Here is a 12,753-nt window from a genome sequence, read left to right as displayed (position 1 = left end):
AGACTAATGGAGAGAGAGAGAGAGAGAGTAAAATATATATATAATTATGTTCTTTGGCATATTAAAAAGTAACACCCAGCCATTAGGCTTATGAGACACGTAAAACATTATATATATTATATACTATAAAATACATTGACAATAAAATTTACATGTCTAGCTAAATGCCTAGCTAAATGGTTGCATACGTTTAAACATCTTTAAAAGTATACTGGCTACCAAAGGCTGAATTTCTTTACATTTTAAAATATAAATGAAAGCGTCATCAACGCTTATATTTTCAAATAACGGATTTAGAACAATACTTTCTCTAAGTAAAATACTTCTATGATCATCATATAAAGGACATAACATTAAAAAGTGAAATTCATCTTCGACAAACTTTTGATGAACAAATTTGAAACAGTGCGGGCAGATTCTATTTTCTAAAAGGGTTGGTGGAGTTGTAAAAGGACATTGTTCATGATTGTGTACATCTTTTGATAGGACATTGTTTAATATTATAACCAACTTTGAAAAATATCTTGAAGAAATTTTGTCCGTGTCAGTCTCCCAGAATATGACCCGATTTGAAACCCTTTAATATTACTTGATGTGTCCAGTGTAGTGAGAACTACTACTGGGGATAGAGAAGTGTTATTATTCACACACATGACGGGCAGCAAATCTACAGGTCTTCACCAAACCATGCTTGCCGTAAAAGGCGATTATCCTTGTCGTGAGATCGGGTGGTCAGGCTCGCTGACTTGGTTGATGTATATCATCGTAACCCAATTGCGTGGATCGATGCTCATGATGTCAATCACTGGGTTGTCTTGTCCAGGCTCGATTACATACAGATCGCCGTCATATAGCTGGAATATTGCTGATGCGGCGTTAAACAACAAACAAACTTATTCTTTTTGGGGGCCGTTCATGTCACAAATAAGACATACTTATAAAATACACACATTACCCGTCAATACAAGTGTGTGAGACGTACACCATTATGATTCTGCGTCATGCGTTTTCAATTTGAGCTAGCTGTTGTTTTATGTATGACATGATAACTACAAGTGGGCGTTAGCGTGTTCCCCGTATGCTGTGGCATGCGTCCAGTCAGAAACTAAGTTACAGGCACACGCATGGATGTGCTGTATCAGTTTCTGCAGCTAATTTAGTGATCAGATGTTACGTGTGCAATTCACATGGAAAAATAGAGGTCAGAAGTCAAAGGTTGGAGCCCTCTCCCCGGAAGAAAAGTGCCGGTGCTGCCGCCGCCCAGTTCACGTAGTCTGATGCTACAGTGAATCACGGAGGAAGTGTCAGCTGACTCGGTGATGAGATAACTCGGTGCACGGTGCTGTCTGAATAAATATGAGCGTGACGTGTAGATGGGGGGAGGATCGGCGGGGGTATCAGAGTGTGCACAATGTACTTAAACATCTGTGTAGATTCAGCACCCACGTGGTAGGCCGTGCACGGAGATTAGGATCCGTTGTTTTTAGCGATCTACCGTAAAAGGACATTCACCGAAACCCGTTAATCCGGATCGTGGCGTCCCCACTGATATCGTCCGGTTTAGCAAATATCCGGATTCACGAATTCATGAATGTCGCACTGTTAGCGTTCTCAGTAGTAATCGTGATGACGGTTTCTGGGATCTCCGGCAGCGTGGACGGTGCTACATGCAACACTGTGTTACACACGACATACGACATCGGCGGTTCCGGGGTGCGTGGGTAGATGGAGGGTCCAGGGGCCCGGACCACCTCAAGCATCCCATTACCCCTTTTGAATGTAGTATGTTGTACGCACTAAAATTATTAGACTAACACTTAGTCAATGAAAACATGTCTTCAAGTGGAATCAAGTAAACTAAACTTAGTCACTTGGTTACTTTGATCTAGACTTGCCTCGGCTAGTAAAAAAAATACCTAAAAATATAAATTATAAATATAAAAAGTCATGGTGCAGGACTATAACATTATAGAGAGAGGTTTTTGTTGCTATTTTGGAGCCCTCCGTTTTAAACATGCCGGACCCGCCCTTGCATGGGGAGGAGGAGGGGTAGGGAGGATGAGACTTGGCAGCAGGTAACATGTTAGCCTTGCTCCAAGTCTGTACTGAAAGATAGGTCCATGGATGTGTAGTAATTCTATCCTCCTAAAGGGCTATTCTAGCTATGTGGACAGTGCAGGTACTCCAGTCTTTTATCGGGACAACCTGTTCTTATTATTTACATAATGTAGACATTATACTTGTGCAAGTCTATTAACATATTCTGCCGAGTGTGCTGACGGTGCTCTGCCCATACTTACTGAGATCATAGTGTGCTTTCGACTTGAGAGGTATAAAGTTCTCCTTATATTCAAGAGCCAAGGTATGGATAATATTCTCACATCTAACTTGAAGTGTAGGGTGATATCAGCAAGAACATGTCAAGTTGTTTTAAATGAAAGATGCTGGCACGAATACTTATAAAATCGTCTTTTCACATCATCACTGGATCGGAGGGCCTGTTTGATCTTTATTCCAGAATCTGCTTTGATCTTGCCCTAAGTATGACCCCCTCGAACCCCCACCCCGGACCCCTCCCTTGATCACCTCACTCCGAACCACTCCACGTTTAATGACGTCACAACTCCGTGATTGAGTTGTCACATTTCTTGATCACACACGACTCGAGCAATGGGCCGCACTCGAGAGATTCGTCAGAGTATGTTTTGTATAAGATCAAAGTGAAAACGACTTGTCAATACAATCAACTGAGTCCTTGTTAACTGTGATGTGTGAGAGCGGCCGCACAACGCTTGTTGGAGTGTCCCCGGATATGCCGTCTGTGGAGTGGTGGCTGGAGTGGCGGCTTGAGCGGCGGTTGTCAAGGGTCTACACTTATGCTGTCACTCAGCCGGTTGTCGCCAACCTTAACATACAGAAATGTATTCTGACTTTTAGTACCTGTGTGACTTGTCGTGCGGTGGGCGAGACCATGCTGGGACCATATTGTGACTGAGGTGGTCCTGGTGACGTAGCTGGATTGTTGTGTGTTGTTGGACGCCGCTCTCAGCAATATTCCTGCTATTTGACGGCGATCTTAAAATAATCGCTCGCGGGCCAGAAAACCCAGTGATTGACATCATGAGCATCTACAGGGATACGATGCCCTGTATCAACCAAGTCAGCGATCCTGACCACCCGATGACATTAGTCGCCTCTCACGACGAGCATAGTCGCCTCTTACGACAACCGTTGTTTGCTGAAGACGTATTCTGAGCTAGATCAGTACGGGTCACCTTGACTGTAGTCTTAGTGGGGTGTCTGTGTAGTCAGTCAAAACCAAAATCCCATACAGTATGTAATCACTGTTTTGTAGGTTCCTTTCAGCACACCATGACAATATATTCCTGACGGGTACCGAGATGTATGTGTAGTCCTTAGTGGCCCAAACGAGGTGTACTTGTCTGTGTGGTCCTTTTGTTTCATAGCGAGGTGTCTGTGTAGTCCTCAGTGGTTCTAGCGAGGTGTCTGTGTGGTCCTTTTGTTTCATAGCGAGGTGTCTGTGTGGTCCTTTTGTTTCATAGCGAGGTGTCTGTGTAGTCCTCAGTGGTTCTAGCGAGGTGTCTGTGTGGTCCTTTTGTTTCATAGCGAGGTGTCTGTGTGGTCCTTTTGTTTCATAGCGAGATGTCTGTGTAGTCCTTAGTGGTCCTAGCGAGGTGTCTGTGTAGTCCTTAGTGGCCCTAGCGAGGTGTCTGTGTAGTCCTTTTGTTTCATAGTGAGGTGTCTGTGTAGTCCTTTTGTTTCATAGCGAGGTGTCTGTGTGGTCCTTTTGTTTCATAGCGAGGTGTCTGTGTAGTCCTCAGTGGTTCTAGCGAGGTGTCTGTGTGGTCCTTTTGTTTCATAGCGAGGTGTCTGTGTGGTCCTTTTGTTTCATAGCGAGATGTCTGTGTAGTCCTTAGTGGTCCTAGCGAGGTGTCTGTGTAGTCCTTAGTGGCCCTAGCGAGGTGTCTGTGTAGTCCTTAGTGGCCCAAGCGAGGTGTCTGTGTAGTCCTTTTGTTTCATAGCGAGGTGTCTGTGTAGTCCTTTTGTTTCATAGCCAGGTGACTGTGTAGTCCTCAGTGGTCCTAGCGAGGTGTCTGTGTAGTCCTCAGTGGTCCTAGCGAGGTGTCTGTGTAGTCCTCAGTGGTCCTAGCGAGGTGTCTGTGTAGTCCTCAGTGGTCCTAGCGAGGTGTCTGTGTAGTCCTCAGTGGCCCTAGCGAGATGTCTGTGTAGTCCTCAGTGGTCCTAGCTAGGTGTCTGTTTAGACCTCAGTGGTCCTAGCTAGGTGTTTGTTTAGTCCTCAGTGGTCCGAGTGAGGCGCCTGGTGGTGGTCCGTTGTCCGAGTAAGTCGCTTCGCTTTTACTCGCTGCATCATCACGATCAGCATGTGTTTTTGAAAAGGAAGCCCCTGCGGTGGTCTTTGCCAAGTATTGATCTCCGCTTGATTCAACACGATCCCGTCAGCTGCTGTGATTGTTTCATTATTGCTGGCACCGCTCAATTACCATGTCAGCCAATTGTTTGCTTATCAGCTTATAACCATCGTAAAGGTTGGACGTATACAGACTGTGGGTTGTTAGATCCACACAGTACCCACCAATACATGTTCGTACCACTGAAATGTCGGGATGATGATATAACATCTCTAAAGATCACTTCCTCCTCATCCTTGACTGATCGATCTCTCTCATCCCGTAATTCTCCAACCTGTTGTCGCCGTTGATGATGGGGAAGCCCAAACTGTATGTTTGGGCATCTTTTGGAGGACAATAGAAACACGAGAGGCGTAGAAAAAAAATTCATTAGAAGTCCTTGGGAAACAAATATTGTTTTTGTCATTAGTGACACTCACGCCTGTTGTATTGTATATTCAGCAACACTTTCTGCATATGTGTCGATGTCACCTAAGGTAAATTACCTCCCCTTTATTTTGAAATGTATGGGTGTCTGGTAATGTCAACAACATGTTAATGTTTCTATTTTATCTTCCAGGCGGCTCATCCCCGAGAAAATTCGCCACAAACGACAGACGCTGCAAGACATGGCCCGACCCCTCAAGCAGTGGTTGTACCAGCACAGGGATAATCCCTACCCCTCAAAATCAGAGAAGGTCGCATTGGCTGCCGGCAGTCACATGACCTTAATTCAGGTTTCTAATTGGTTCGCTAACGCAAGGCGGCGACTGAAGAACACCGTCCGAGCCCCGAACCTGACGTGGTCAGCCCGGATAAAGCTGTACAACACGTACGTTGTGGGCAATGCTGAACTCTTCAGCGTCTCCTCCGACGACTCAATTTGGGACTCCGACGACGAAGGTAAGTCATTCTGCTGGTGGCTTGAAACTAGCGATACTGTCGGGTACCCATACCTTTATCAGCTGAGATTATGTTTCTGGTTGGCCGCCGCAAAGTATAACGTGAGAGGCAACTATACTTGTCGTAAGAGGCGACTAAGGGGATGGGTAGTCAGGCTCCCTGTCTTGGTTGATACATGTCATCGTATCCCAATTGCGTGAATCGATGCTCATGATGTCAATCAAAACCAAAATCCCAAACAGTATGTTATAACAGTTCCTTACGGTTCCTTTCAGCACACCATGACAATATATTCCTGACCGGTTCCCATACACGCATTTGCGGGTGTTTTGTTTCTGACGGGTCGCCATACATTATACAATGACCACGTATTCATAACGGGTACCCATTCGTGTATATATTGACACAACCCTGACAAATCCCTAGCTAAAGCCATCTATAGCGCATCCCCCCTACCCAACTCTACCCCCTGTCTCTACCCAACCCAACCACCCCCCTGCCACCGCTTTCGGACTGCAGGCTGCACCTGAATACATACTACTGATATTGTCGAAGATCCGGATTAGAAGCCTTCAGCAACCCATGCTTGCCGTAAAAGGTGACTATCCTTGTCGTAAAAGGCGACTAACGGGATCGGGTGGTCAGGCTCGCTGACTTGGTTGATACATGTCATCGATCCCAATTGCGTGGATCGATGCTCATGATATCAATCACTGGATTGTCTGGTCCAGACTCGATTATTTACAGACCGCCGTCATAAAGCTGGAATATTGCTGAGTGTGGCGTTAAACAACAAACCAACCAACCAACCAACATATCAATCACTAGATTATCTGGTCCAGGCTCGATTATTTACCGCCGTCATATAGCTGAAATGTGGCTCAGTATGGCGTTTAACAACAAACAAACAACTGTCAAGATTTGAGCAAGCGCTGGTCAAAAGTGTATGCAAGGCAACTGGCGACAGCACCGACAGAATCAAACCGATGAAATATTTAACCAAACGAATGTTTTCATTCTGACTTTATTTAGTTTAGTGATTGTTAGGTCTATTTTGCAGAATCTCATGACATAAAATAGTACTGTAGATTACTAATCAAGAGCGTTTTTACACCAGGGTTCTCACGAAGCCGCAAATCTGCCTTTTTTTACTTGAAACCGATATCATTCATCAGGAGCACGTTTCACAAAGCGATGTTAGATGCCTACGGTTTCCATAACCCTTGTACCAACTAGTACGCTGGCCGTCACGCCCAGATCGCTTGTTGGACTCGTTTGTTTTACAATATCAGAGGCATACGCGTCGAGTATTTCAATGGTAAGGTAATTGTAGTGTTTTAGCTCACCTGACGAAGTGAATTTATGTCCGTCGTTTGACCGCTAGTCAGGTTGTTCGGTCGCCATTAACTTTTACATGTTCGACATCTCCTCTAAAACTACAAGGTCAAAGAAACGGGAACTCAGCTATGGTGCCCCCTACGTTCGTAGTATGCCGTATATCGTATTAGACGTACAATCTGATTTTGTATCAAGCTATGACATGTGATCTGCACGTGTAACTGCGTGTTCCCCCCTCCTCTGAAACCACAAAGCCACATTTTTCCTTTATAACTCAGGTGAGCTACAGAACCTTGTGGCTCTACTGTTTAAGGTTATTGGGGTCAAAGTGTTATTCCTGAAATCGATGGGCCCGTGACACCATGTCAAGCCACCGCCATCCCCCTCCCACCCAAGTACCCACCACTCTAGCCGCCACTGAATCGGGTACAGATGACTGACTTCCTAGTTTGCTGGCTGCCCATAAAGGTCTGGGGTAGAATTGGTCTTCAGCAACCCATGCCGAGTCGTCGAACAAATGACCTTACACTTGGTAATCCAAGGGTGTAGGTCACACAATACCTTAGGTTAAATATGAACGTGCATGATCCGGAAACGATATATCCTGTGTGAGAGTGCAGCCCCGCCCCAAATATATCCTGTGTGAGAGTGCAGTCCCGCCCCGATATATACTGTGTGAGAGTGCAGCCCCGCCCCAAATATATCCTGTGTGAGAGTGCAGTCCCGCCCCAAATATATCCTGTGTGAGAGTGCAGTCCCGCCCTGATATATCCTGTGTGAGAGTGCAGTCCCGCCCCGATATATCATGTGTGAGAGTGCAGTCCTGCCCCAGATATATCCTGTGTGAGAGTGCACTCCCATCCCCGATATATAATGTGTGAGAGTGCAGTCCCGCCCCCGATATATCATATGTGAGAATGCAGTCCCGCCCCGATATATCCTGTGTGAGAGTGCAGTCCTGCCCCGATATATCCTGTGTGAGAGTGCAGTCCCATCCCCGATATATCATGTGTGAGAGTGGACTCCCATCCCCGATATATCATGTGTGAGAGTGCAGTCCCGCCCCCGATATATCCTGTGTGAGAGTGCAGTCCCGCCCCGATATATCCTGTGTGAGAGTGCAGTCCCGCCCAAGATATATCCTGTGTGAGAGTGCACTCTCATCCCCGATATATCCTGTGTGAGCGTGCAGTCCTGCCCCGATATATCCTGTGTGAGAGTGCAGTCCCGCCCCAAATATATCCTGTGTGAGAGTGGACTCCCATCCCCGATATATCATGTGTGAGAGTGCAGTCCCGCCCCCGATATATCATGTGTGAGAATGCAGTTCCGCAGGATATATCATGTGTGAGAGTGCAGTCCTGCCCCGATATATCCTTTATGAGAGTGCAGTCCCGCAGGATATATCCTATGTGAGAGTGCAGTCCTGCCCCGATATATCCTGTGTGAGAGTGCAGTCCTGCCCCGATATATACTGTGTGAGAGTGCGGTCCCGCCCCGATATATAATGTGTGAGAATGCAGTCCCGCCCCGATATATACTGTGTGAGAATGCAGTCCCGCCCCGATATATACTGTGTGAGAGTGCAGTCCCGCCCCGATATATACTGTGTGAGAGTGCAGTCCCGCCCGATATATACTGTGTGAGAGTGCAGTCCCGCCCCGATATATACTGTGTGAGAGTGCAGTCCCGCCCCAGATATATCCTGTGTGTGTTATAGTGAACGTGAGTGTGAAGGTGTTATGTTATAGTGGGCCTGTGTGTGAAGGTGTTATGTGGGCATGTGTGTGAATGTGTTCTGTGTTATGATGGGCTTGTGTGTGAAGGTGGATCGTCATACGTCGATTAACAGTCTTTTAAGTATCAGCGAAAATGGATGCCTTCCATTATAATGATGAGGAAACACGAGGCACGCACGGGCAGTCAGTGATGAGATCACAGGACCTGGGAACCCCGTGTACTCGGATGCAGTGATATCTCGTCACCACCTCCCCGTCTTTACAGTGGCTGTGTCGCCTGTCACATGATAATTGCCTCTATTTCACTGCGAGTTGTAGTTGTTCAGTGAAGCGTTTTTTGTGACAGTCAACGAGCACGTTGTTCAAAGGCCTGCATACACACGTGTTTCAACGTGCAACGTTGACACATTCAGAATAGTGCCGTCAACTGGATGTTCTCTCTGTCTCACTCTGTCTCTCTCTCACACACACCCGTCCACACCACCGCCACCCTCATTACCCTCCACAACGCTGCACCGTTCATGGGACATGTAATGAATAATTATATATCTTGTACCTGCAGGGTGAATACATGCAGTATGTACCATCAGCTGCAGCTATATCTGTGACGCTGCGTGCTCCGATAAGCCTTATCTTCTCTTTTGTGCACAGTCCATTAGTATTTGGTGTTTTATCGAGATCACCACACCAGCTTGTTCTGGGATCTGAGGGAGAGAGTTACATAGCATTGTACAGGGAGGCATTGTCTGGAACACAAACGTCCCTACAATGTGTATGGTTACGTGGCCCTGGCGCGAAGGGGCAAAAACGCAGCCATTTTACATGCAATTTAAATTTACGATTATTACTTTGTCAATAAAGTATTTGCAAGTCGTTGACACAAAACAAGCCCCCTGTCACATTCGGAACGGACGTATTCCTTTGAAGGTCTGTTTTGTGGCTTTCTCAGCGTCTGGAATAGCTGGCCATAAACCTGAATTACTCAAGTCCACCATGCGCGCGGATGAGTCATTCTGGTTGTTTTGTTCCAGTACAAGACGGCATAAACAACACCAGCATTAACGTACACCACAACAGAGACATTAATGTTACATACACAACGGCATCAACAACACCAACATTAACGTACACCACAACAGTGACATTACTGTTACATACACGACGGCATCAACAACACCAGCATTTACGTACACCACAACAGAGACATTACTGTTACATACACGACGGCATCAACAACACCAACATTTACGTACACCACAACAGAGACATTACTGTTACATACACGACGACATAAACAACTCCAGCATTAACGTACACCACAACAGAGACATTACTGTTACATACACGACGGCATCAACAACACCAACATTTACGTACACCACAACAGAGACATTACTGTTACAAACACGACGACATGAACAACACCAGCATTTACGTACACCACAACAGAGACATTACATCCCCTGAATGGACAGATTCAATGAAAACAGTTCACTGTCGAACTATAAATTGGGAATATTTACAGCCGTATCATCGTGTTTTCAAGCTCTTCTAGAAACGTCATGTGAGAACGCTTCATGCACTTGCTAACCTTTATAAGAGAAGAGAATTCACATTTAAACATACTTTATCCACAGACACACTGATAATTATATAGGCAGAATAAAAAACAAGTAACAGATGGGGCGATTGAATTTATTAACATTGGACGTCACGTTGACAATATTTCAGCCAAAAGAGCTGAGAATATTACAATAATGTATCGAAAAAAATAAAGACAGCAGATGTAACATTGTCCGTCATAAGGTTGACATATGATACAACAGTCAGCACTATACTAGAATAGCATGTATTCTGATATGCGTCAGGGAAATGCACTTTCCATTGTTGATATAAATCCTTTAGACTTCACAATGCAGCTGGGATGCTGTCTGTTTGGTGTTCTAGGTGTTATTTTGAACTCTCTTGTCGCTTGACGTGCATTAAATAGAAAAGGTACAAGGGTTGCTTTGTGAAGCAATGAAACACTCGTCATTATTGTGACGTCTCTACATACCTTCAATAATCTTGAACGCGACGTTAAACCCCATTTCACCGCAGCTCATAGTTGTGTTTTTTATAGCAATGCACGTGACTGGTGTGTTTCGCTTTTTCCAGGCAGCCATTTTGTATTGTATCTAAGGATGCATGTTACGCGTTATATTTCGGATACTGCCCTAAGCTATTCTCGGTTAACATTTGTGCACTCAGGTTGCATCTAGTCAACCCTATTTGCCAGAAATGTGATAACCCCTCGGTTGCCTCAGGTCACTCAAATTTTAATAATCAAAAGCAGGCTGTGACTAATTCTACCACCGAATATACGTAACATGTGTACGTGGTCCCTGTCTCGCTGCCGTATCAGGTGACACACAACTAGTGACGTCATTGTTCTTCGTGTTCCACCCACGGTCGTTTACCTTTCCTAAATATGTCGTCTGCTACCATTGTTAGGATTCACGTCTGCTGACATTCCTTCACCTTCTTGCTTAAATCATTAACGCCATATAAAGCTGACCTATGAAAATACGTCTGAATATATATATTCTCCAATGTTTGACTGGCCCGGATCCCTAGCTGTGCCAGGAAACCTCGGGCGCGATACGGCTTTCAAAACGTGATGCGCCAATAGGTTGTTCAAATTGGAAGGGATTAAATCACGCAACGGCTACAATGCGTTATAATTCTTTTAGTTACTTTACGGGGCCTTGCGTGTGATTGCAAGATATTCATCACCTTTTTGTCCGGAATGTGTTTAGAGGGGGTTTCTTGAATGTTTAAATTGAATCTCAGATTCTGCTGATTGAGCTGAGCTGTCTTAATTACTATGGAACCTTCCTGCCTTACGGTGTGTCATTCTGACAAGACTTTTGTTGACTGAATGGAATTACGCAAAAAACGGAACTGAAAGTGCTATGGGTTTGGCTTGCAATTAATATTTGAATATCTAGTGCCACTTGGGTATTCCAAGACATCAGCTAAACCCTTAATGCGACGTTTATCAACACTTGGCTTCAATCATGTTGTTATTCAGTCTTTATTTATTAAGACGGTCATCGAAATTTCACGTGAAGGGCTGCATTGGTTGCAGCAGCACCATCCTTGAACCATGATGACCCCGAGGCTTCATCTGCTAGCGTAACAACTGACTCACTCGGATCTCGGATCCGGACCATGTGAATAGATTTCCTGTTAAATACAAAACGTCCTTATAGAGATGTACGGCCTTTTGGTTCTCAAAACAATTTATAATGCAAAGATATCAGGTTAATATTTCTAGTACTGTTATGTGAGTTCTTAAGTCTGTAGTGTTACCGGTAGGGCAGGACATGCTTACCGTTTTCGCGAACACCTGGTGATGTCACTGATTTTCATACAATTCATATAATTTCCACCGCTATTTGTCCCTTTACGCCAAGTGGAATCAGTTTCGGCAGAAAGGGTAGGCTGGTTATTTTATTGCATTGACCATTTATGTTTAGTGTTTCAACCACTAGACTTTGCTTATAGCTGTGGGTTTGCATTCAGCATACGAACATGTCATGTTGATATTTGAAGTCTTCTGTAAAGTGAGTTCTTACACCATCTGTACATTTCTGCTTTATTTATATCACATGTCCTGGCTAATATCCTCGTGGAGTTGAGTGCTCGTCCTATTATACAATGTGATCAAGTCGACCCACAGCAAGCACGCCCGTACCAGGCACCAAGCAATAACGCCCCATGTTACAGTACGCTCTCATTGACAGCGGGAAAGAAGGAATGTTAGCTGTCCGTACAATAAGATGTGTCTGTCATCAACTTCGTAGTTTGTTTTTTTGTTGTTTATCGTCGCACTCAGCAATATTCCAACTATATGACGGCGGTACGTAAATAATGGACCAGACAACCCAATGAGTAATATCATGAGTATCGACCGACGCAATTGAACCTGACAACCCGATCCCGTTAGTCGCCTCTTTCGACAAGCATATGTCATAACTAAAATGACATAATTCCCTATACAAGAGGAGTCCTATGTGAGGCTGTTTGCCTATTGCTTGTTCCACGCTGAAGCTCGTATTAGACCTGGTGTCCCCTTTGTTGTTTGTTCTTTGTCTCAGTTCATTCAGCAGTGAATGGGTACCCGGTGGGATGAGATGGTAAGGTGACTGTTAACCTTCTAGCACCAACAGACTGTTGTAAACTCTCAGACTGAGAATGAACACACACAAATATTATGGTAATCTTGGACAGTGTGAGGTATGAGGAATTGTTTAGGAAGTATTTAACCCATGTCACTCGCACCTTGGTCTCCCGCCGTG

The 12,753-nt window shown here is 44.9% G+C and overlaps 1 protein-coding gene across 1 annotated transcript in view; it reads left to right on the top strand.

Moving 5' to 3' along the window:
- The window catches only part of LOC124149918 (homeobox protein Mohawk-like), a 61,619-nt gene that overhangs the window by 38,649 nt on the left and 10,217 nt on the right, over window positions 1-12,753 (top strand). The window contains exon 2 of the mRNA XM_046521764.2: window positions 5,011-5,333. Coding sequence (XP_046377720.2) covers window positions 5,011-5,333 — 323 coding nt within the window. The remainder of the gene's footprint in view (window positions 1-5,010; window positions 5,334-12,753) is intronic.

The sequence above is a fragment of the Haliotis rufescens genome, unplaced genomic scaffold, assembly GCF_023055435.1.
Source record: "Haliotis rufescens isolate VD_foot unplaced genomic scaffold, xgHalRufe1.0.p SCAF_4, whole genome shotgun sequence".
Classification (NCBI taxonomy): Eukaryota; Metazoa; Mollusca; class Gastropoda; order Lepetellida; family Haliotidae; genus Haliotis; species Haliotis rufescens.
The sequence above is the reverse complement of the archived record's forward strand: the minus strand, read 5'-3'. Positions and strand labels throughout refer to the sequence as shown.